General features: G+C 38.2%; 1 protein-coding gene across 2 annotated transcripts in view; it reads right to left on the bottom strand.

The window, feature by feature from the left end:
• Positions 1 to 26423, bottom strand: part of E2F5 (E2F transcription factor 5) — a 36409-nt gene that overhangs the window by 2871 nt on the left and 7115 nt on the right. For both annotated transcript variants that reach the window (XM_014345966.5, XM_034966304.3), the window contains exons 2-6: positions 9383 to 9492; positions 8381 to 8542; positions 5415 to 5458; positions 4146 to 4210; positions 2224 to 2491 (exon numbers count right to left, since the gene is read on the bottom strand). In XM_014345966.5, coding sequence (XP_014201452.3) covers positions 2224 to 2491; positions 4146 to 4210; positions 5415 to 5458; positions 8381 to 8542; positions 9383 to 9492 — 649 coding nt within the window. The remainder of the gene's footprint in view (positions 1 to 2223; positions 2492 to 4145; positions 4211 to 5414; positions 5459 to 8380; positions 8543 to 9382; positions 9493 to 26423) is intronic.

Raw genomic sequence — 26423 nt, 5'->3', positions numbered from 1 at the left:
ACAACAAAAAACCTCATCGTTCTATCAAAACTGACTCAGTTTTAGTCAGTAGTTTCATAATTCTCCCAGTTATTCAACCTTAAAACTTCAACATCACTTTCCATTCCTGTTAACTTTATCTCCAGATCTCACACATCAAATGTTATTTTGCCTACAGTGTTTCTCAAATCTGTTCGTTATTTCTCTTCCTGATCTCACTGTAATCACTGTTTTAGCCTTTTTATTTATTTATTTATTTTGAGACAGGATCTCGCTCTGTCACTCAGGCTGGAGTACATTAAGTGCTGTCAGGGCTCACTGCAGCCTTGACCTCCCAGGCTTGCAATCCTCCCACTTTGGCCTCCTTCCCCAGTAGCTGGGACCACAGGCACACGTCACAATGCCTAGCTAATTTTTAATTTTTTTTTTTTTTTCAGAGATAGGGTCTCACTGTATTGCCCAGGTTGGTCTCAAATTCCTGGGCTCAAGCAGTGTACCTGCCTCGGCCTCCCAAAGTGTTGGGATTACAGGCATGAGCCCCACCACACTTGGCCCTTGTTTTAGCCCTAATGTTCTCTCAGTTGCATAACTGCAAACATCTACAGTTTCCATCGCTTCTGACTTCTGCTTCCCAGGGCCAAAAGCATCTTTCCTAATCATATTACTCCTGTGTGCACCATTATAGCTAATTATGCTATTTCCTTGGTCACAGATCTTCACTGGTTTATTGGATAAATGTCCTAACTACTCTGAAATTCAAGGCCCGCTCTAATGTAGCCCAAAATTACTTTCCTTAGTTAGGATTTCCAAACATGAAACCATAAAAACAGAATACTCACTTTTTAAAAACACTTTGTTGAAGCCAGTGTGTTAATTGTGTCTAAGCTAACCCATGTAAAACCCATGTAAAGCTTGCCTGCTTTATATCCTAATTAGATTGTAAGCTTTTTAAGGACTACATTTTCTTTTTTTTTTTTTAAGATGGAGTCTTACTCTGTCGCCCAGACTGGAGTGGCGCGATCTCGGCTCACTGCAACCTCCAACTCCTGGGTTCAAGCAATTCTCCTGCCTCAGCTTTCCAAGTAGCTGGGACTACAGGTGTGCGCCACCACACCCAGCTAATTTTTGTATTTTTTAGTAGAGACAGGGCTTCACTGTATGTTGGCAAGACTGGTCTCGAACCCCTGACCTCAGGTAATCTGCCTACCTTGGCTTCCCTAAGTGCTGGGATTACAGGTGTGAGCCACCGCGCCCAGCCAGCACTACCTTTTCTATTGTGCATCCTAATGGTCTGTAGCATAGACATATTTATAGGGGAAGGAAAGGAATAGATGTGGGCAAAAAGAAGCTAAAAAACATTCCATGTCCAGTTATATCTTGTTAGCGTCACTTTTAACCTGTGAACTCCCATTTTAGCAATGAGACACATCCTAGAGGTAAAATAAACAATTTGGATTATATACAATATAGTTTTAAATTATCTGCAATATGATGTCTATATTGGCACCATTCATTCATTCATTCATTCAGTAGTCACTGAGAGATTGCCTACCATGCTCCCTTTATTTGGAATCAGTAAGGTACTGCCAAATTAAGAGTTGTGCTCTCTACTCCTGATACCCAGTGTGAAATGTTTTAGCTTTTTAAAATTTCATAAATGAAACAAATGAGGAAACTAAGATTTCCTACATAATTGGAGTTGAGACCATTTATCACTTCTATAAAACTAAGCTTCCCAAATAAAAAGTATAACAAAGAATATGGAGAAACAAGAGGCATAAGTCACTATGGTCCATACTTAAAGATAGTTGGAACATATTTTCTTAAAGGTAGTTGGAACATATTTCACTAATTTATCCTAGACTTACTAAGAGAGATAAAAGAACCTTACCAAGTAAACTTCAGGTAAAAGCTGAAATCTACATATGCCACAAATGGAAAATTCCACACCTGACCTTGTGATAGGTTGCAGTCAAGCCACAGTCAATATTTTGTTTCATGCAAAAATTAAAACTATTGTATAAAATTATATTCAGGCTATGTGAATAAGGTGTGTATGAAACAAATGAATACTGTGTTTAGACTTGGGTCCTATCCCCAAGATATCTTATTATGTATATGCAAATATTCCAAAATGTCAAAAGTGCTTGGGACATTTCTGGTCACAAGCACTTTGGATAAGAGAGCCAACCTGTTTTTATATTTCTCCCTCTCTACTTTACAAAAGAAAGGCTCTGAACCCACCTGAAGATATATCTGTAGCTGATGTCTGCTGCAGAGCCTGGCTTCTTTCAGAGACATGTTGCTCAGGCAGATTTTGAGTTGCCATGCTGGATTTCTGTGGAGTCACTGGAGTCAAGGACTGGGAGGAAGGCTGTGTGAGGTCATCAGGTGGGGGAACAGGAAAAACCACGGGCTTAGATGAACTCGACTCTTTATTTATAAGCAGCACATGGATAGGTCCTGAATGACTCTTTAGATTGATCTGGTATTTCTTTTGTCCATTCTGACCCTTTGAAGTTATTGGGTATAAACAAATGTATAATTATTAACATTTCTAGCTAACTTAAGACAGTAAAATAAGACAGGCAAAGCTATTAGGGACTTACTAAATTCACATAACACAATAAAGTCATTAAGTCAAAACAGAAAAGTAGAGACATAGAGTAGAATGTAATTTTGAGGGCTCTAAACCACTAGTTTCTAAAAAGTAAGCTTTTCACAAATACTGATCATTAGAAACTCTCTGTTGTAGAATTCTGGCAACCATCTGTTGTTACCGTGTGTGACTATATAATAGGTCAGGGCCCAGCAATGCTCCAGGTATTCTCCATATACAGGAACTTTATCCCCTGGAGTTGGCCACCACAGATCTGGTCAGTTCAACATGCTTCACAAATCAAACTCTTTTTTTTCCCATCTGCAAGCACAAAGACAACTAATTTCTCCTACTGAGAAATAAATATAACATTCTTCCAGCTGAAAAAGTAATCTGTATCCTGAGGCTTCAGACTCCAGTAATACAAATGCCTAAATGTAAACTTTTTTAATAAGGGGGTGGGGGAAGGAGGTAGATAATATAGTAATCTTTTTCTACTCCCTTTTTTGGTTATTGCTTTCAAATTAGTTTGTTTTTAAAAATCTGAATCTGAAAACGAAAATCATGAAACTCATTTATAGAGTCAATAAATGTCTTTGACTTAATAAGCCAGACAATGTTTTGTAAAAGACCTAATTTAAAGGAATTGATTGTTGATATGTACATTGAACTTTTTCCTCAGTGGCAATTTTTATATCAGTTGTAGATGTGTTGTTGTTGTTTTGATACAGAGTTTCACTCTTGTTGCCCAGGCTGGAGTACAATGGCGCGATTTCGGCTCACTGCAACCACTGCCTCCCAGGTTGAAGCAATTCTCCTGCCTCAGCCTCCCAAGTAGCTGGGATTACAGGCGTGCACCACCATGCCCAGCTAATTTTGTATTTTTAGTAGAGATGGGGTTTCACCATGTTGGTCAGGCTGGTCTTAAACTCTTGACCTCAAGTGATCCACCTGCCTTGGCCTCCCAAAGTGCTGAGATTGCAGGCATGAGCCACTGCACCCAGCCCAATGTGGTCATTTTAACTGATTTTTATAGATTATTGGCCATATCATTAGTCATTTCTTGACATCCTCTAACTTAAAAAATTCAAATTTAAAATAATTTAATCAAAATGTTAAATCATTTTAAATCATTTGGTTACTTGGGGATAGATATCTTAGGGATAGGACCCAAGTCTAAACACAATATTCATTTGTTTCATACACACCTTATTCACATAGCCTGAAGATAATTTTATACAATAGTTTTAATTTTTGTATGAAACAAAAATCACTTGATAAAGCATTCTGATTACTTTTTTAAAATTGACTTTATTTGAGCTAAATGATATCAATAAATGACTAAGGATATAGCCAATAATCTTTAAAATCATTTATGATTCATTTAGTTCTATAATTTTACCAAGGAATTAAAGACATACAAATTCAGCTATCAATACTTTTAGATAAAAACTTGACTAACTCACAGTGTTTACACAATTATCTCACATTCAGCTAAAGAAAATATCCTTCTTGAGACAGTAGATTCATTTTTCCCACTTATATAAACATAAGTTATCCTACATACCATTTCTGGAATGGGTACCTCCAGTTGTGTACCAGAAGGTGCCTGAATGGCCAAAAGTGTATCACCTGGTCAAAAATAAATATAAAAAGTTACATAAAATACTGTTGATCATGGAATACAGTGGCAAGAATGTGGGCTCTGGAATCAGAGTGTTTGGTTCAATCCCAGACTAGGTGACCTTGAGCTTTGATTTTCAATTCTATAAAATGGGGGACACACAACCTACTGCATAGATTTATTTTGAGGATTAAATAAGATAATACATGTATTAGTATTATACATGGGTTAGCTGTATGATTCTCATTAACAAATTCAGCTCAAGTTGATTTTGCTTTGACTAAGACTCCTGTAAAGTCTGAGATTCTTAAGACCATTTAGCCTCAAATAACACTGTTCATTGGACTGAGGATAGTGGAGATTAGGTATGAGACACTGAAATGTTGAGCTTAAATGATTTTATTATTTTTGAAGCCAAATTCTACAACAAATCTCTGTTGAGTTGCAGATTAACAGAAGTCTCAGCAAACTTCCTTAAAAAACTCAGGAAATACAGTGGTAAAATAGAACAATAGTCCTATACTTATTTCCAACATAGTCTTACATAGAAAGTCAGATTCCACTTGATGAGGTACTTGGCAGAATCTTTTTAAATAGGTGGATAATACACATAAATTTAAATATGCACAATTTCATTTTACTTGTGCTATAATTTTGGGAACACACGTCCCCCCATTTTAGTTATATTAATAATTATAATTATTAACATGATATTGTTATTTTAAGGAGAAAACACAGGGGCAGCAAATTGCATAGGAATAGGTTTCCTGGTTATAAGATGGATTCACCTAATTCTTTCCTCACGGTTTCTTTGAGTTTCATTTGAGACCAGCATACTTGCATATAGTTTGATAAACAATGCTGATGAGAACCATGTTCTAGTTCAAGTTTGGTCACTAACTCTGTGACTGTGTGACAATGAAAGTTGCTTAATCCCGCTCTGATTTAGCTTGCCCTCTGTCCCTGTCCCCTTCCCCTTCCACACACAGTTGATCCCTACCAGTGGAGCTAATGAACTGAATGCTGTGAAAAGCAGCTATTCTCATGAAAACAGAAACAAAAGCAGTCTATCAATACACGGCATGGTGGAGTGAGACACAATGCCCACAACTTCTGAAAATAATGACAGGATGAGGACACAGGGAATTCTCAATCACCCTCCACTAAATAGGTTGAGAGGAAGAATGCAAGGAAAAGTCTAATGGTACTTACCATTAAAGCAATTACAGATGTCTTCATGAGTTACATAGGAAAATGTACTGTCATAGGAGTTAAGGAACAACATTTATATCAAGCCTAGGCATTTAAATTAAGGTAATACATCTGAAGGTCAAAATAACTAAATGACCATATGCACAGAGGGACTGCCACACATGGACAGACAAAAAAAGAAGTCTAGTCTAGAAAGGTAAAGACAAAGGAGTTCCCATCCTTTGCTCTTAGAAGAAGCCATTCTGATTTTTGTGACATTTGAGGACCCTTAGGAGAGAGATGGAAAGCAGTGCACATTCTTCATGGAGGCAAAGGTTTCTGGGGGAAGGGAATGGATGGGGAAAAGGAGGCCATCAGCAACCATATCAGCTTCCACATCAGGAATTTTCTGTGATCGTTGTTTTTTGTTCTTGTATTAAATGGTCAGGTATGGCCACAAGAGGACACAGAGGAAAAGAAAGGCTCAGAAAAACAAAGTATTATACTCATAGGTCCTAGTGACAGGAGGCAAGGCAGGCTACTCAGGGCCACGTGGTTAAGACAACAAGGTGGTCAGGAGGCAGAAGACAGGAGCAAGGGGAAAGCATTAGCCCAGAGCTTTTATTGGGGTTTCCTTGGGAAAAGAAATGCAGGGTGGCCGGGCATGGTGGCTCACGCCACCCAGCACTTTGGGAGGCCGAGGCAGGTGGATCACTTGAGGTCAGGAGTTCAAGACCAGCCTGACCATATGCACAGAGGGGCTGCCACACATGGACAGATAAAAAAAGAAGTCTAGTCTAGAGATGGTGAAACCCATCTCTACTAAAATACAAAACTTAGCAGGGCATGGTGGTGAGCACCTGTAATCACAGCTACTCTGGAGGCTGAGGCAGAAGAATTGCTTAAACCCGGGGGGTGGAGGTTGCAGTGAGCCAAGATCGCATCACTGCACTCCAGCCTGGGCAACAGAGCGACTCCATCTCAGGAAAAAAAAAAAGCAGGGTGGGGAGAACACTACGATTAGCTAGTCTGGATAATTTTGTTTTGTTTTATTTTGAGACGGAGTTTGCTCTATCGCCCAAGCTGAAGTGCAGTAGTGTGATCTTGGCTCACTGCAGCTTCTGCCTCCTGGGTTCAAGCAATTCTCCTATGGCCTCCCTGCTAGCTGGGATTACAGATGCACATTGCCATGCCCAGCTAGTTTTTGTACTTTTAGTACGGACAGGGTTTCACCCTGTTGGCCAGGCTGGTCTCAAACTCCTGAACTCAGGTGATCCGCCAACCTTGGCTTCCCAAAGTGCTGGGATTACAGGCGTGAGCCACTGCATTTGGCCTAGTTTGGATAATTTTGGTGGGCTCTAAGCTATGCAGGTAGTCCCCCAGTTGTCTGGTACCTGACCCTGGGATGATTAAGGCAGAGGAATATTGCCACCTGGGGTGTATGGACTGGAGAGAGGAGGTCTGGACCTTGACTGGTTAGTTTATATATCAAAGGGATGCTCCTGGCTGAGCCCATGCTGTTTCTTTTTTCTTAATTTTATTATTATTATACTTTAAGTTTTAGGGTACATGTGCACAACGTGCAGGTTTGTTACATATGTATACATGTGCCATGTTGGCGTGCTGCACCCATTAACTCGTCATTTAGCATTAGGTATATCTCATAATGCTCTCCCTCCCCCCTCCCCCACCCCACAACAGTCCCTGGTGTGTGATATTCCCCTTCCTGTGTCCATGTGTTCTCATTGTTCAATTCCCACCTATGAGTGAGAACATGCGGTGTTTGGTTTTTTGTCCTTGCGATAGTTTGCTGAGAATGATGGTTTCCAGCGTCATCCATGACCCTACAAAGGACATGAGCCCATGCTGTTTCTAAGAAGTGGCTAGTCCCAGGATGGGCAGTCTCTCCTCAGCCAGAAAGGTTTATGGAGATGTCAAAATACCATAATATACAGAAAACTTTATATATATCACACATAACCATGGTTGGGGCAATGGGAATGGCCAGCATCTCGTAAAGCAGGGCAGCGAAGTCCAAGATAAAATAGGTTAATGGCTTTTGAATTTCAGAACTCCACAGAACACAGCTTGAAAACTCCCATTGTTCTCAAACTGTTAAGGGGCTCTGATCCATACAAAGGAAATAACAAATGAGATCATGGACTTGTTCACCAAATACATGAAAATGTGAAAAGTAAATTATATTGTATACATTAGTCAAAATTTCATGAGGTGCTACAAGGTAAAATGTGGTTAGTTTCTTTAAGAGTACAGGTAAGTTCATAAACTAAGAGAATCACAGATACCTGAGAGAAGATAGTGGTTTGTAAGAAACACATGGATATGTGTTTTTATATATATAATAATGTTTTTATATATTATATATAAATATATATTTTATATATTATATATGATATTATATGTATTATATATAATAATGTTTTTCCCCCAATATATATTGGTGATAGGCACACGCGACTTAGACCCCTGTTCTCCAGTAGGAACTATTTTGGGGTTCATGTTAGGCAGAAAGTATCAAGGATTGATTGTGGACACATGATATCTCATCTTTAAACGAAAAATTTTCAAAACTTTGAGAGCTGCTGAATTTTATACTTCAGAACACTGAACATAATTATTTAAAAATACAAATGTACTTAACAATGGCTTCTAATATTCACAGATTTCCTGAGCACACTGGCTAGCATACTGCATTCTATCAATTGGTAGACCAAAAGTTGGCTAATCTCTTTTTCCCCCTCAGTGCAACACAGGAATAAGGCTAATGGATCTGTACTATATAACTTAAAAAGGTAACATTTAGAAAATATTAGTATATATTATAAGAATATAATAAAATTAAAATGTCATATTTACTTATAAAACTTAACTGTCTAAAAACAAAGTGAATGATCTTCAGACTGAAATGATTTATACATACAGATTCCAAAGCTATATGTATATGCATAACTTATTTAAAAGGATATCTATTATTAATGGAATCGTCCATCACATTTTTGATGCTTTGCTGTAGCCACAACTTCTGCTGATCAAGTTCTCTTTCCTTCAGTTCTAGATCTTCAATTTCAGCTTTAAGATATCTTAATCTATCTATGACTTCTTTAGTATTACAGCCAGCACCTACACCTCTTAAAAACATATGAGAATTAATATCCTCAGTATCAGATCTAGGTTAATATCACTTAATTTTTACTGTAATAAAACTGACTTATTTAGTAATATATTCAAGACAGAAGTCTTTACACTCTTAAAATCAAGCACTAAAATCCTTAAAAATTTTAAACACCATACTTCTTGCTTAGAAAATTTATTGACAAGAACAACCAAATTACAAAAATTCTCAATCTTCCCTATAGTGTTTTTTTGTCATCTGGAAGGCCAGACTGGTTGGTGACTGGGTACCAAAAGAGTGTGCTCAGCAGTCACACCTAGCAGTCTCAGGATGTGACTGAGGTGCTGGTAAAATAAATTACAACATTTTAATGTTTTGGTGGAATTTTGGCGAAAACAAAACAAGACAAAAACTATGGTCAAAGGGGACACATTAGAAGAACAGAAATTGTTACATTCAAACGTATAACCAGGCCACAATTAATGACAACATGCGTTTCAATTAATTACTATTTACAAAGTACAAATTCCTATGAAAGTGGTTCTTGCTCTCAAGGACAGGTAAAGAGTTAGGAAGAGAGTAATACAAGACAGTATGCAATGTGTGCCAAATGAGTAATAGCTTGAGGGAGAAAGTAAGATTTGAATTTTAAGAGCGAAAACCCAACATCCAAAAGAGCAAGGGAACACCCAACACAGGAGTGACACAGAGGCCCAGAAAGGTGTGTTCAGGGAAAGCTGAGGGGCCTGACTGAAATAGAGGATTTGGGAGATAGAAACATTGGGAAGGTCAAATTTTACAGAGCATTGAGAAGAAAAATAAAGGTTTCAGAAGAGGGTGCTGGTTTGTAACTTACTTCCACTGGATACTGTTTTTTGACTTTTTTTCAATCAAGTCAATTCCCTCTAAGACATTGGTGATATCATAAATTCTCCTTTTTTGCCTCACAGCCAAAGTATCAGCAGCCTGTTCAGGAAAGACAACGAGAACAGTGAAATAAAGGGCAAGTCATATTTTAAAGCCAAAAAGGGTTGATTATTAAATCCACAGCAAGTCCAATCTCAAATTTGACCCAGTCAGTTGCTTGGGGACAATAGCTGAGCATGTTCAAAGCATCTCCCAAACACTGCAAATACCAAAGAAATTATTCCATTTAAAAGCTAGCAGATGTTGGAACAGAAAAAGAAATTAAGGTCATGACACAAAGCCTGCAAAAATAAAAGAACACAATAAGAATACTTTGTGTCACCTTATGGACTAATCCTGAGGAGGAGCTACTAATTGCCTATCCATGTCACCTCCTATCTTATTTCTCTGTTCATAAACAGTCTCATCTAAAGACGCATTACTTATTTTTTAAAATTTTAAAGAATTACATCTCAGCAATTTATTTTGGTAATTAAGACACTTGGAAATTCTGAACTATATGCACACTTATAATACCTTGAAATAAATATCTACATTTTTAAATTGATAGTGAAAACAGAGGAATGAATCATGCCATCCTAACACAAAGCATAAAATCAGCAAGAAATCAGAATCAATAGCTCAAGATTGCACTAGCAACTATTATACAAAAACTTGGTAGCTGCATTCACATTAGATAAGATCAACAAAACAATATATGCTATCATGTTATGAATTCAACAAACAATTCCTCTGATTAGTTCCAATTCACATTTTTGATGTGTGTTCCCAAAAGAACAAAGAGAACCTCAAAGAAGTTTTCAGAGTGGATTAGACAATAGCCTATTTTGAATGTGGAGCCACATTTTAAGATCCATGGTAGTTACAAATATTTGTGTCTCTACTGACAATTTTCAGCACATTATCTAAAATATCTAAATGAACAGGATTTAGCTTCGCATAATTGCTAACAGCTCTCCCAGCTTCGCATAATTGCTAACAGCTCTCCCAGAGAGCATCACTTCTTTCTTGATTCTGTGAAAACCTAGCTCAGCACAGTGTTTGCAATCTGGACCTGCCTTCCCCCCGGAGAAGGTGCCACTGACAGCTATATTCACTGTACAGGCATTTGGGATCTTAAGAGAAATGTCAGTTCCCTCAGACACATTTTTTTGTATGTCCCACCAAAACCCCCAGGTTACTGCTGTGCCATCATTCAGGTCTTCCTCAAGAAGGGGATTCATGCCTCAGTGGACCAGGAGAATAAGCAGGATGTGGCAGAAGAAGGAAAAGCAGGAGAGTGGGGCTCTTTGTTCCCCAACTCTAACTTGGCACTGTCCCTTCTAGAGAACCAGAAAATTAACAGCAGGACTAGCCATGGTTTGTTTCATTGATACCTTCTTCCCTTGTACTTAGCAATTCCCTTCTTGTTTTATCGACCTTCATAGAATTTTTACTCTTGACTTCGAGGCTGTTTTTATGAAGAGCAATACACGACTGCAAAGTTAACGGTACAAATCTGAAGCTGAGGTTTCATTTCTCACTTTCCTCTCTCTAGAGAAGTAACTCAGAGAACTCCAAGCCATGGCTCTGTGTTACTGGTATCTATGTACTCACACAGAAAAGCATTCACAGCCATAGCAACAGCACTCTGGTTTTGGTATCAGAACATGTTTGTATGAACCAGACCACAAGATCTAGCTTAGGTCATTAGGCAAAGTGCCATCAGATTTAATTTTTAGCTCAAAGTTTTAAAAAGGTGTCTTGTTTATCATTTATATTTATTACTGCTTAACAATCACAACATTTAACCCCTAGTTTCTAAAACCAAACATTATTTCTCAAATACTTTACTATTTAAGTATGTAAACATATAAATGACTAACATGTACAGATCATATGTAAAAGAATCTCCAGGCGGCTTTTATTTTAGAAAGTCCCATCATTCTTTTTTTTTTTTTTTTTTTTTTTTTTGAGACACAGTCTCCCTCTCTTGCCGAAGCTGGAGTGCAGTGGTGTGATCTTGGCTCACTGCAACCTCCACCACCTGGGTTCAACTGATTCTCCTGCCTCAGCCTCCCAAGTAGCTGGGACTACAGGTGTGTACCACCACGACTGGCTAATTTTTGTATTTTTAGTAGAGACGGGGTTTCACCATGTTGGCCAGGCTGGTCTTGAGCTCCTGACCCCAGATGATCCACCCACCTTGACCTCCCAAAGTGCTGAGATTACAAGTGTGAGCCATGGCACCCAGCCAGCCCCATCATTCTTAAGAAGTTCTGAAGCTAAACACACTGAGATCCAGTCCCAGGGCTGCCACTTCCTATCTTCAGCTGGCCTCATCGTAAGCTCACTAAGCCTCATTTCCTTTTTCATAAAATGGTATAACATATACTGAAAGGAGTATTGTGGGAATTAAACTGGATAATCTTACCGCAATGTCTACTGTATAGTGATTACTTAAATGTTGGCTAGTCAGCCTCATCATCAAATACAGGTTGAAACGGATCGTGGGTAAGACTGTGTTTAAGATTGGTTAAAGTTTGTGTGTATACAGATTTACCTTGTTTTATACAGTGTTTGAAAAAGTTGTGTGTGAATTCTTTAAAAACTAATTTGGGGCTTTAATATCTAACAGAATAATACCATGAATCTCCACCACCACCACCACCACCACTATCACCACTACCTTCCTCCATTCATTTAACACCAAAATGTTCCAGGCTTGGTTCTGGGTCTTAAAGATATAGATGTGACAGAACAAAGTCCCTGCCCTCAAAGAAGAGAGGGAAGTTAATAATATACAAATAATTATGTTTGGAGAGAATGCAGGCAAGAGGAAGGTGCTATATCAAATAGGATTTTCAGGGAAAGCTCTCTGACAAGGTGACATTTGAACATTTGAATGGAGTAGGAGACCCCTGTGAATGTTTGGTGGTAGAGCATTCTGGGCAGAGGAAGCAGCAAGCACGAAGGTTCTGAAGTGTGAGGGGTGCTTAGCTTCTTCAAGGAGAGGCAGGCAGGCCAGTGTGGCAGAATAATGAGAGGGAAAATGGAAAAAGAAGATAAAGACAGGAAAGGAGACCAACAAGATGGCGATGGCAATAATCCATGCAGGAGATGGTAGTGGCTTGGATGGAGGGGTAGCTATGAAGATGGTGAAAAATGTTAACATTCTGGATATATTTTGAAGGTATGGCAAGCAGCAGGTCCCTAGAGAGGAATCAGAAATGACTTCAGTTTTTGATAAGAGCAATTACAAATAAGGTATACTACAGAAGGAACCAGTTTGGAGCACTGGAAATAAAGAAACTGGCCTTGAACCTTCTGACATCCACAGGGAGAAAGCAAGACCACTGGACACGAGAGTGTGTGGCTTAGGGGAGAGATCCAAGCTAGAGATATAAATTCAGTAGTCTTCAGCGAATAGACAGTTTATACCACAAGATGGAATCCACTAGTTTGACATAGGAGGTGAGCATATAAGGGAAGGTTAAGAACCAACTCTGGGGAAGTTTAAGGTCCAGGAAATGAGGGAGCAACCTGCCACTGAAGTCAGAAGAAAATCAGAAAGTGTGGGGTCTTGGAATCCAAGGGAAGAGAGTGTAAGAAAGTGTGACCATATCAAGTATTGCTGTCAGAGCAAGTTAGTGAGAACTGATCAGTGATTTGCCTTTGGAAAGATCATGGGTGACTTTGATCAGAGCTGTTTTGGCAGAGAGGTGGGGCTGAAAGTCTTAATGGAGAAATTTCAAGAAAGAATGGAAAGAAAGCTAGAATAGACAACTCTTGAAGAGTTCTGCTGCAAAGAGGTAAGGAGAAATGGGGCAATATTTTTAGGGAACTGTGGGGTCTCCAGGAAGTTTTTTTGTTCCTTTTAAAGATGGGAGCTATTTCAACATGTGAGTATGCTGATAGGAATGATCTGGTAAAAAAGAAAGAGGAATCATTAACAATGCAGAAGAGAGAAGGGACGACTGCTAGAGATGGCCATAAGTAGGCAAGGCAGGATGTGAATTCAATAAGTGAGGACTGTCCTTAGATAATAACAGGGCATATTAATAACTGAAGTCCAGCAGAGTACCTGGGTACAGATATAGGTACATTAGTAGACCAGGTAGGGAGAAAGTTTAGACATTTCCTTCTGGTTGATTTTTATTCTCTCATCAGCACTGGGATCGGGGAGAAAGGAAAGGAGCTATTAATGGTTGAGAGGAGAGAAGAAAGTACGAAATATTCATATAAAAAAGCAAGACAATAGGTAGCATGGAAGGAATGCTGGACAGCACTACTGGCCCCTTTGTAGTTGGTGATCATGAATTTAAAGTGAGACCTATCAGCATTATTTTGCATTTTCCTCCAGCCCTGGACAGTTGCCTGGGTACAGACAAGGGGTAGGTGGAGAGCAAAGCAAGTCACCATTCCCAACCCATGCTTGCCACTGTAACTGTTGAATAAGTATATATATTTCTTAATCACATTTACTTTAAAAGGCTACATTTACTCTCATAGGATTTTACCTATACAGCCATAAAGGAAGCATCTAATTGTATCACATTAACTCAGTTTACAGAAAAAAACAAACAAAAATATTCCTCTGAAAGAATTAGATCTCCCCTCCAAATATTAAATCCTGTTCTAAAAATATGATAAACAAAGGTGAACAAAGCAATGTCTATAGGTGGAACAAAATTAAAGTCTGCAATGCTTCTAAGAGGTGCTTAAGACAAATGAACCAGGAAAGCTGAGATAGGTAGTCCATAAGTGCTAAAAACGGCTTTAATAATCCTGAGGCCACGTCCCTTCATTTGAACAAATGAGTCCACTAAGACCCAGTGTTAACTCTGGATAGGGAGAAACATTATGTGGTAGCTTTATTTGAGTTAGGATTAGCTAAGGCTCATTGGCTCAGGGTTGTTCTTCTGATGGACCATGATGTTGTATTAAAAAGGCTAATATCAAAACAATAATAGGAAACATCCTGTCTTTCAGGTTCTTCACCTGCAAAGCAGGTACTTTATTTGCTGTCTTCCAAAATCACAAAAGTCAATACATATGCACTCAATAGTTTAGCTACTGTGATTCAGAAACGAACACTATGATGAAGCAGGCCAGAATCCCAAAATAAAAAATGTGCAACAGAAGTACTATATAAAACCAATCAGTTCCACTTGAAAAGAAGATGGGAAGGACCCCAACTGATGCTCCAAAATTGCCTATATTTTAATGAGAATTAAAATAAAAACTGAAAGAACTTGCTTTCAACTGAGCCACATGGTACTTTATGTTGATCTATTTCATGATGAGGTTTGGACTAATACTTAATTTTAAACACTGTTAAAGATAATTTATATCTTTAGATGTTAATGCAGAATGTTTTATTTCAATCCACAATTAAGAGGAACCTTTTATAAGCCAGTAACAGGATAATTGTGTGATAGAATCTTACAGAGACATTATCTAATTTAATGCTCATGGCAGCTTTAGTGTTCTCCCTGTTATACTGGAAACAGATCCACAAAGCTAATGAATGATCAAGGTGGAATTTAGCATTAACTGCATATTCATAAATACATTTGTGGTAAAACATTTTTAAATGGACTTATATGATTTCAAATGACTTTAAATAAATTTGGTGCACAGCCAAAAGTTTCCAAGTTATATAACTGCATTGAAGAAGCAATTCAAATAACAATGGTCTACAGGAAGTTTCATATCAAGTGTATAAAATGGCCTGAAAAAACAGAAAGATCTTAATTTCCACTTATTATTGAAAAATAATAAACAGTAACAAAAAATTGCATACATGTCTAAAGCTCTGGGATTGTGACCAACACTTTATAGAATGAGGTTTAAAAAATGAAATAGTACCTAAAGTAGAAAAAATGTTATAAGAGAAAAATGAGAGATTACTTAAGGTGGGAGCAAACAGGAAATAGTTCCTGGAGGTGGCCACTATGTGTTTTCAATGGGTCTGTAAGGGCTACCAAATCAATAAGGAAATTAAATATAAAAGAATAAATAACTTACTTTAAAGACGCAAAGCGCTCCCTCCAGGAGCCACATGTTTCAATTCCCAGTCACTACTCTACCGCAAGGAAATCTCTCCTTAAAAAATCTTCAGGGGTCGTCTTGTCACTCCAAACTAACTGCTACTGTATTTGATATTTTTGAAATGCATAAGCTTTAAATTTTTTTAAAAAAATTTTTAATAAACTTTGTATAAACTTTTAAAAAAGGAAATTCATTTCTATTGTCTTACCAACAGAAATCATCAAAGATGACTCAAATGAAAAAAAGATATTTGATAAAGTGCCTATTTAACTAGGACAATAATGCTGAACCTCAGAAACCTATAAATTATTAAGATCTAGAGACTGCTTGCCTACATTTTCAATTGCATACTTTGAAAATTATCTTGGCCGATGCAGTGGCTCATGCCTGTAATCCTAGCACTTTGAGAGGCTGAGGTATGAGGATTGCTTGAGCCCAGTAGTTTGAGACCAGTCTGGGTAACAGAGAAAGCTCCCCATCTCTACAAAAAAAATTTAAAAAATTAGCCAGACAAGTTGGTACGTGCCTGCAGTCCCAGCTATTTGGGAGGCTAAAGTCGAAGAATCACTAGAAACCAGGAGGTTGAGGCTGCAGTGGGCCATGACTGCACCACTGCACTCTAGCCTGGGTGACAGAGTGAGACCCTGTCTCAAAAAGGAAAAAAAAAGAAAAAATAAATAATAATTCTTTTAAGTATTAACTTCCTAAAACAGGAGAAAGATTAAGTGTGAATCTGCTATTCTATTACTGAGATTTGCACCTACTTTTTCTTTTTTTTGAGACAGAGTCTTGCTCTGTTGTTCAAGCTGGAGTGCAGTAGCACAATCTTGGCTCACTGCAACCTCCGCCTCCTGGGTGCAAGCAATTCTCCTGCCTCAGCCTCCTGAGTAGCTGGGACTACAGGTGCATGCCACCACATCTGGCTAATTTTTGTATTTTTAGTAGAGAGGGGGGGGTTTCACTATGTTGGGCAAGCTGGTCTCGAACTCCTGACCTCATGATCCACCTACCTCGGCCTCCCAAATTGCTGGGATTACAGACGTAAGCCACCGTGCCCGGCCTCCATATTTTAACCTCACCCTGTCAGCAACACAGCATAAAGCTTAGGAACATGGGCTCTGAGGTAGACCCCACTTATTAGCTGTGTGGCCCTGGGCAAGCTACTTAGCCTCAAATTCCTCATCTGTAAGATAACTATGAAGATATTGTTGCTGTGAGGATTAAATGAGTATAATATTTGAAATAGAAGAGTGTCTGGCATAGCCGGGTGTGGTATCAAATTCTACAAAAATTTTAAAAATTAAAAAAATAATAATAATAATAAATAACAGGGCCAGGCATGGTGGCTCATGCCTGTAATCCCAGCACTTTGGGGGGCTGAGGAGGGTGGATCATGAGGTCAGGAGTTGAAGACCAGCTTGGCCAAGATGGTGAAACCCTGTCTCTACTAAAACTACAAAAATTAGCCATGCGCGGTGGCAGGCGCTTGTAATCCCAGCTACTTGGGAGGCTGAGGCAGGAGAATCACTTAAACCTGGGTGGCAGAGGTAGCAGTGAGCTGAGATCGCACCACTGCACTCCAGCCTGGGTGACAGAGTGAGACTCCGTCTCAAAAAAAAAAAAAAAAAAAGAGAAACAAACAAAAAAACAACAAAGAGATAAACCTAAGTTAATCAGAAAACTAAGTTATACACAAAATTTCATTGCTTAAAGGATAACGAATGGTGTCAGGAACCTAGACTTGACATATTCCAGAAAAATATACTAGACAGAATCTACTAGAATGTACATGGATTTTAAAATAATCTAAAAAATTCTGAAGAAATTATAGTGAATATGAACTATGATTTGAGTTTACCCTAACTTTCATGTTAGCTGTCTTCATTAACTGCCGAATAGCCCATTCTCAAAACTGATTAAAACTCCCAAAATTACTGGGCACACACATACACAAACATACATGCATATACAGCAAAATGTCAAAAATTTCCTTCATGGGAACTTATAAATGTTACAGATATAGAAGAAATAAAAAGATTTGACTATCTCAATAATTAAAACATATAAAAGAAAACATAAAACCACAAAATAAAACACGGACAAAAGATAGAACTCACAAAAACAAAAAAAGTTAACATTCTTGAAAAAGTTTTCAAACTTTTAATGAGTTAATAAAGGAATAATAATCAAAGGAATACACACCAAAACAATAAAAATGTGTCTATATGAAGGCTTATACATGAATTCATAGCAGTATTCATAACAACCAAAACTATACATTTAGTAGAGTAAATGTATTCATAAGCAAAGTGTGGTACATCCATAAAACAAAACACCACTCGGGGAGTGGAAGGAATGAACCATTGGTACATGCAACAATATGAATGAATCTCAAAAACATGCCAAGTGAAAGAAGCTAAGCACAGAGTACCTATGGTACGACTTCACTGATGTGAAACTCTAGAAAAGGGTATTCTAATTCACAGGGAAAAAAGCAGAGCAATGATTGCTTGGGATTGAGGATGAAGTTGACGGCTGACTGGGAGGAGGCAAAAGGGAACTGTTTGGGGTGATGGGAATGTTCCACATCTGGTTGAGGTGATGGTCATTCAGGTACAAGTATTTATCAAAACTAATTTAACTGTTCGCTTAAAATAGGAGCATTTTATTGATTGATTGATCGATTGATTCAGATGGATTCTCTGTCACCCAGGCTGGAGTGCAGTGGCGTGATCTCCACTCACTGCAACCTTCACCTCCTGGGTCCAAGCAATTCTCCTGCCTAAGCCTCCCAAGTAGCTGGATTACAGGCACCCACCACCAGGCCCAGCTAATTTTTTTATTTTTAGTAGAGATGGGGTTTCACCATGTTGGCCAGGCTGGTCTCGAACTCCTGACCTCAAGTGATCTGCCCGCTTGGCCTCCCAAAGTGCTGGGAGTACAGGCATGAGCCACTGCACCTGGCCAGGAACATTTTAATGTATGTAAAGTATATATATAAAGTTGACTGAAAAAAAATACTATTCATTACTTTTCAAATTTGTAAAATATAAAAAAATTAGAATACCCAACATTTATTTTATGTATGTATGTATACATGTATGTATCCATCTCTCTATGTATCTGTCAGTTACCCAACAAACACTTCAATGTAGCATTTACTATGTGCCAGATACTGTTTAAGTGCTTTAAAAATAAAAACTCATTTTGATAACTTCTTTAATCATAACCACCTGTGGTAGGTAATATTATTGTCCCATTTTTGCAAAAGAGGAAACCAAGGCTGAGTAACTTGCCCAAGGGCACTAAATATTGTAAAGTCAGGACATAAACTCAGAGATACCATGCTACTTCTGATGCTGTGAGATGGTTGGTCACAATCATATGCTGCTACTGGACTGAAAACTAATTTCATCTTTTTGCAATTTGACAACATTAAGTAAAGGACTTAAAAACGATTATTATGCTCTGCTCCAGTAATTCTTTAGTATAAACTGTCTAAAAGCCCAAAATGTTTTCTGGAACATTAATTACCTCTGTTACTAAAACCAGTGGACACTATTAAGTCCTGTTGCATCCTCTGTAGCACTCGACACTGGTTGGCTACTCCCTCATCATTCTCTAGTCTTGGTGTTACCATACCCTCAGGCTTTTCTCTTGTCTTATTTTCCCTTTCTTCTGCCCTCTGCTACTGAACTACTAGTGTTTCAGAGTTCCATTCTTGTTCCTCTTTCTGCTAAAAACCATTTTCCTTACATAAACTTCATAAATCAACCATATCCAAGTCAAACAGGAAGCCCTCAACTTTATCTTGGGTTCCAAACCTATAATTCCGATAGGCTGCCAGAGACCTACCCTAGGATGTCCCACAGGCATCTTATTCATGTCCAGAATTGAATTTACCATTCCTCTCAATTCTTTCTCCCTTTTGATAACTTCTAAGTGAAAATCACCACTATCTACTCCGTTTACCAAGCCAGCAATATGGCAGTCATTGATAATTTTTCCTATTCCCATAGACTCAGCACCAGGTTCTGTCACTTCCACTTTCCTATTCCCATAGACTCAGCACCAGGTTCTGTCACTTCCACAATGTGAAGTCACCAGAATCTCTCCATTTCTTATTGTCCCTGCCTCTAACCTAGTTTAGGCCTGTAAATCTGCTTGCAATCCAATATTCTCTTCACACAACAGTCATCTGATTTATAGCCTCTCAAATGTACCCACGTTTCTCTACCTCTTGGCTCTGACATACACTGTCTTGCTGACTAGGAATGTCCTCTCACTTAACTCAAAACTAATAGCTATTTGTTGAAAGCTTATAATGGACTGGCTGGGTCAGCATTGGTAACACAGAAGACAGTCCCTGGCCTACAGCGAAACATGGGCAAACAAAGGAATAAATAATTCCATATTGTGATAAAGGATAGTAAGGCAAAAACCCAGGCTGCTGAGAATAAGCAGGAACCTACTTTAGTCACTTCAGATTAAGGAGAGTCAGGACAAGCATCTGTATACACTGTATTCCCTTAGTTTCCATTGCTAACTGTCACAAATGACCAGAAATGTAGTTGTTTAAGACAAAACAAAATTTTTAAATAAAATTGGTAATTAAAAATTATATATATTTATTGTTTACAAAATGTTGTTTTGATATATGTATACATTATGGAATGGCTAAATCAAGCCAGTTAACATGCTTTATCTCACATACTGATCATTTTTTTTTTTTTGTGGTGAGAACACTCAAATTCTATTTTCTTAGCAATTTTCAAGAAGGCAATACATTGTTATTAACTATAGTCACCACGATGTGCATTAGATCTCTCAAATTTATTCTTGTCTAACTGAAATTTTGTATCTTTTGACCAACATCTCCCCAAGCTCCTGGTAACCACCATCCCATTCTTAGATTCTATGAATTTGACTATTTTAGATTCTGTATATGAGATCATGTGTCTTTCTGTGCCTGGCTTATTTGCTTAGCAAAATATCCTCCAAGTTCTTCTATGGCGTCAAAAACTGACAGGATTTCCTTTTTTTTTTTAATGGTTGAATAGTAGCACAACTTTATTATCTTATAGTTCTATAGATCAGAAGTCCAAAATGGATCTCACTGAGCTAAAATCAAAATATTGATAAGGCTGTGCTCCTTCTAGATGCTCTAAGGAAGAATCGATTTCTTTGCCTTTCCAGCTTCTAGAGGCTATCACACTTCTTGGCTCATGACCCCTTCTTCCAACAGCAGAAAGGTCATTTTCAAGCTTCCACCTCTTTGGTTCTCACTCTCTTCTTCCTTCTTCCACTTTGAAGAACTTTTTGATTACAACAGGCACAGCCAGATATTCCAGGAAAAATCTCCACATCTTGGCTGGGCACGGTGGCTCATGCCTGTAATCCCAGCATTTTAGGAGGCCGAGGCGGGCAGATCACTTGAGGTCAGGAGTTCGAGACCAGCCTGACCAATAAGGTGAAACTCCATCTCTACTAAAAATACAAAAATTACCTGGGCATGGTGGTGGGCACCTTTAGTCCCAGCTACTAGGGAGGCTGAAACAGAAGAATTGCTTGAACCCGGGAGACGGAGGTTGCAGTGAGCCGAGATCACACCACTGCACTTCAACCTGGGTGACAGAGTGAGACTCCGTCTCAAAAAAAAAAAAAAAAAAAAAAAGAGAAAAATCTCCCCATCTTAAAATCAGCTGATTAGCAACTTTGACCTTAGTTCCCCTTTCCTTTGTAACTGAACATATTCACAGGTCCTGGGAATTAGGACATGACCATCTTTGAGGGACCACTGTTCTGCCTACAAAAACATCTAAAAGAAGGAAAAAAAAAAACTAAGACCAGACGGTTTGGAGAAGTAGCCAGTTGTGTGTTTGTGTATGTGTGGTGCAGTGGTGGTGGTGGGGTGTGTGTGTGTGTGTTTTCACACACGTGCAGAAGTCCATTTCAGGCAGCAGGAAACACCTGTGCAGCAGCCCTGAGGCGGGAGGAGAGGGCATGTGAGAGTGCTGAAAGACAGTCAGTGAGACTGGAGTCATCTAAGAGGGAGTGCATAGACGAGGTGGCAGAGGAAGGAGGGCCAGACTAGGCAGGATCTTGTAGGTGTCTGAACGTTGTTCTAAGTAGAGGTATAATATAACCTTAAATTCTTAAATTTTATATATATTGATGACATCTGACTTTTGAGTCCCAGACTTCCTAGGTCAGCTCCCAGCTACTCCCTGAAGCCTTTTATGGCTTTTGTATCACCAATCCTCAAGGCTCAGGTAGGTGCTTCCAAACACCCCTCACAGTGTGAAAAGCGTTGGAACTGCCCATTTCTCTGACTTTTTCTGATAATTATAATCTGGAAGCTACTAAAATAAAGAACAACGGGGCACACATTTGTGAATACATATTCATTGCATGAAATAGGAAAAAAACATAAAACTTATATACCTACTAATAAGAATGGTTAATTCTGGGTAATATGACAGATCAAAATTATGAAGACATTATAAATCATGTTTACAATTTGGAAAAAGAGGTTGGGTGCAGTGGCTCACGCCTACAATCACAGCACTTTCAGAGACTGAGGCGGGTGGATCACTTGGGGCCATGACTTTAAAACCAGCCTAGCCAACATGATGAAACCCCATCTTTACCAATACACAAAAATTACCCAGGCATGGTGGTTCACACCTATAATTCCAGCTACTTGGGTGGCTGAGGCAGGAGACTCGCTTGAGCCTGGGTGGTAGAGGTTGCAGTAAGCCAAGATCTCACCACTGCATTCCAGCCTGGGTCACAGAGACTCTGCCTCAAAAATAATAACATTAATAAGTAGGAACAATAAACATTTGATCTCAGCTATAAAAAGTTGCAAGAAATGGGAAATACTAAAAATTGTTGACAGTGGTTCTCTGTGAGTGGTTGCATACTGGGCAAGTTTTACTCTAGAGTATATTAATCTTTTCCCAAGCTTTCTACTAATGTTACTTCAGTAATTGTATTTTAGGTTGGAAAAGGAACATCAGAAAGTATATCCTCACTTTCACAAAAATATTAAGATGTAAGAGGAAACTTACTCATAATTGAGGACAGTCAGTCCTTACTGGTGAAATTAAAACAATGGTTTATTTAGGAAGGGATGGAGCAAGATGGCAGAGTAGGACGCTTCAGCAATTTTCCCCAGCAGAAACACCAATTTGAACAAGCATCCATACTATAACATACCTTCACAAGAGCTAAATAAGCCATATAAGAGATTACACTATCTGGTTGCAGCACAATAATAAGAAAAGTCACATTGAAGAGGGTAAGAAGGGCAGTTTTATATTACCCCGTCATCCTTCCCTCAACCCTAGGAAGCACAGCAAGGAGAGAGACACCATACCTTTAGCTCCAATGCTAAGATTGCCAAAGTAAAACCTAACACTGGTGAGACCACCACAACCCCATGTTCCAGGCTAGTGCCCATAGACTGAAGCTCTAGATCCAGCCTGGTGCCAAGCAGGATCACATAACCCGAGGCTTCAGGCTTTCAAGGCAAACTCAATCTCTGGGCTGCACCAATGCCAGGCTGATGTCAGCAGTCCAGGGCTCTGGACAGCTCACAATACCAGGGATATCTCAGTGAACTCTGGCTTCAGATTGCACCACTCCTGTGCTGGCCACATCTGCCAAAGCTTCTGGCCTGCCTCAGTGCTCAAAGTGCTGAAGGAAACCCTGCTAGCCAAGAATACCAAACCCCACAAAGCTGTCCTTCAGAAATGAAGAAGAGATAAAGCCTGTTCCAGAAAAACAGAAGATGAGGGAGTTCATGACTACCAGAACTGTTTTACAAAAAATGGTAAAGGGAAGTCTTCAATCTCCAAAAAAAAAAAAAAAAAAAAAAAAGATGCTAAGGAGTAACACAAAACAATCTGAAAGTCTAAAACTCACTTAAAAGTAAGTACACTGACTAAAGATATAAGCAATTTATGCAGCATCATCACAGAATTAAAGTATTCTGGACTTTGTGTAAAAGTTAAAAGACAAAACTATTAAAAATCATTGTAGCTGCAATAATTTTTAAGCAATAGACGATATAAAAGGATAAAACTTGTGACATCAAATATTCAAAATGTGAGGAGGGGACTGGAATAAAAGCATAGAGGCTTTTTTGTTAGGTTTCTTTTTGTTTGTTTGTTTTTGCCATCAAACTTGTTATCAGCTTAAAATACCGCATTGTAAGATTTTTTTTTGTAAGCCTCATGGTAACAACAAAGCAAAAACCTATAGCAGATACATAAAAAGGCAAGGAATCAAAACATACCACTAGACAACATAATTTAGCCACAAAAGAAGATAGAAAGAAAGGAAGAAAATATCTACAAAACAACTAGAAAACAACAAAATGACAGTATTAACTACTTACCTATGAATGATAACCCTGAAAGTAAGTGGATTAAGTTCTCCAATAAAAACGCAAAGTAGTTAAATGGATTTTTAAAAACACTCAACTTATGCTGCCTATAAGAGGCTTGCTTCACCTGTAAGGACACAGACTGAAAATGAAAGAACAGAAAACGATACTCCATGCAAATAGAAACCAAAAGAAAGCAGAAGAGGCTATACATATATCAGATTAAATAGATTTTAAGTCAAAAACTATAAAAAGATACAAAGGTCACTATATAATAATAAAAGGGTCAATTCAGCAACATGAGATATAACAGTTGTAAATATGTGTGAACCCAATATTGCAGCACCTAAATATATAAAGAAAACATTAATAAATCTGAAGGTAGAGATAAACAGTAATACAACAATAGTAGGGGATTTCAACAGCCCACTTTCAGTAATGGACAGAACGTAGAGACAGTAAATAAGAAAATATCAAATTTAAACTATACTCTAGATCAAACGAACCTAACATCCATCCAACAGTAGAAGAATACACACACTTCTCAACTGCACACAGAACATTCTCCAGGTTAGATTATATATGAGGCCAAAAAACAAATCATAACAAATTCTAGAAGACTGAGATAATTACAAGTATCTTTTCTGACCAAAATCATTAACAAGAGAAACTACAGAATATTCGCAAATACATGGAAATTTAAAAACAAAAAACATGCTCTTAAACAACTAATGAGTCAATGAAAAAATACAAAGGGAAACTGAAAAATATCTTAACAAATGAAAATGGAAACAATATAACAAAATCTACGGAATACAGCAAAAGCAGTTCTAACAGGGATTTTTTTTTATGCTTGGATTGTTAGAGAAAACTAAGGAGGAATTTATATATATACACACCATATATACCTTACATATATATATACCATATATATACACCTTATATATACACACCATATATATACACCTTACATATATATACCATATATATACACCTTATATATACATACCATATATATACACCTTATATATACCATATATATACACCTTATATATATACCATATATATACACCTTATATATATACCATATATATATACCATATATATACACACACCATATATATCTTATATATATACCTTATATATACACACCATACATATATATATACACACACATACACACACCTTAAGTTCTGGGGTACATGTGCAGAACGCGCAGTTTTGTTACATAGGTATACATGTGCCATGGTGGTTTGCTGCAACCATCAACTCGTCACCCACATTAGGTATTTCTGTTAATGCTATCCCTCCCCTAGCCCCCCAACCCTGAACAGGCCCCACTGTGTGATGTTCCCCTCCCTGTGTCCATGTGTTCTTGTTCAACTCCCACTTACGAGTGAGAACATGTGGTGTTTGGTTTTCTGTTATTGTGATAGTTTGCTGAGAATGATGGTTTCCAGCTTCATCCATGTCCCTGCAAAGGACATGAACTCATCCTTTTTTATGGCTGCATAGTATTCCATGGTGTATATGTGCCAGATTTTCTTTATCCAGTCTACCATTGATGGATATTTGGGTTGGTTCCAAGTCTTTGCTATTGTGAATAGTGCCACAATAAACATATGTGTGCATGTGTCTTTATCATAGAATGATTTATACTCCTTTGGGTATATAGCCAGTAATGGGATTGCTGGGTCAAATGGTATTTCTAGTTCTAGATCCTTGAGGAATCACCACACTGTCTTCCACAATGGTTGAACTAATTTAAACTCCCACCAACAGTATAAAAGCATTCCTAATTCTCCACATCCTCTCCAGCATCTGTTGTTTCCTGACTTTTTAATGATCGCCATTGTAACTGGTGTGAGATGGTATCTCATTGTGGTTTTGATTCGCATTTCTCTAATGACCAGTGACGATGAGCATTTTTTCATATGTTTGTTGGCTGCATAAAAGTCTTCTTTTGAGAAGTGTCTGTTCATATCCTTTGCCCACTTTTTGATGGGGTTGTTTTTTATTGTAAATTTGTCTAAGTTCTTTGCAGATCCTGGATATGAACTCTTTGTCAGATGGGTAGATTGCAAAGATCTTCTCCCATTCTGTAGGCTGCCTGTTCATTCTGATGATAGTTTCTTTTGCTGTGCAGAAGCTCTTTAGTTTAATTAGATTCCATTGGTCAATTTTGACTTTTGTTGCCATTGCTTTTCATGTTTTAGACAAGAAGTCTTTGCCCATGCTTTTGTCCTGAATGGTATTGCCCAGGTTCTTTTCTAGGATTTTTATGGTTTCAGGTCTCACGTTTAAGTCTTTCATCCATCTTGAGTTGATTTTTGTATAAGGTGTAAGGAAGGGCTCCAGTTTCAGTTTTCTGCATATGGCTAGCCAGTTTTCCAACATCATTTATTAAATAGAGAATCTTTTCCCCATTGCTTCTTAGTGTCAGGTTTGTCAAAGATCAGATGGTTGTAGATGTGTGGTGTTATTTCCGAGGACTCTGTTCTGTTCCATTAGTCTATATATCTGTTTTGGTACCAGTACCATGCTG

This window comes from Pan paniscus, chromosome 7 (assembly GCF_029289425.2).
Source record: "Pan paniscus chromosome 7, NHGRI_mPanPan1-v2.0_pri, whole genome shotgun sequence".
Classification (NCBI taxonomy): Eukaryota; Metazoa; Chordata; class Mammalia; order Primates; family Hominidae; genus Pan; species Pan paniscus.
The sequence above is the reverse complement of the archived record's forward strand: the minus strand, read 5'-3'. Positions and strand labels throughout refer to the sequence as shown.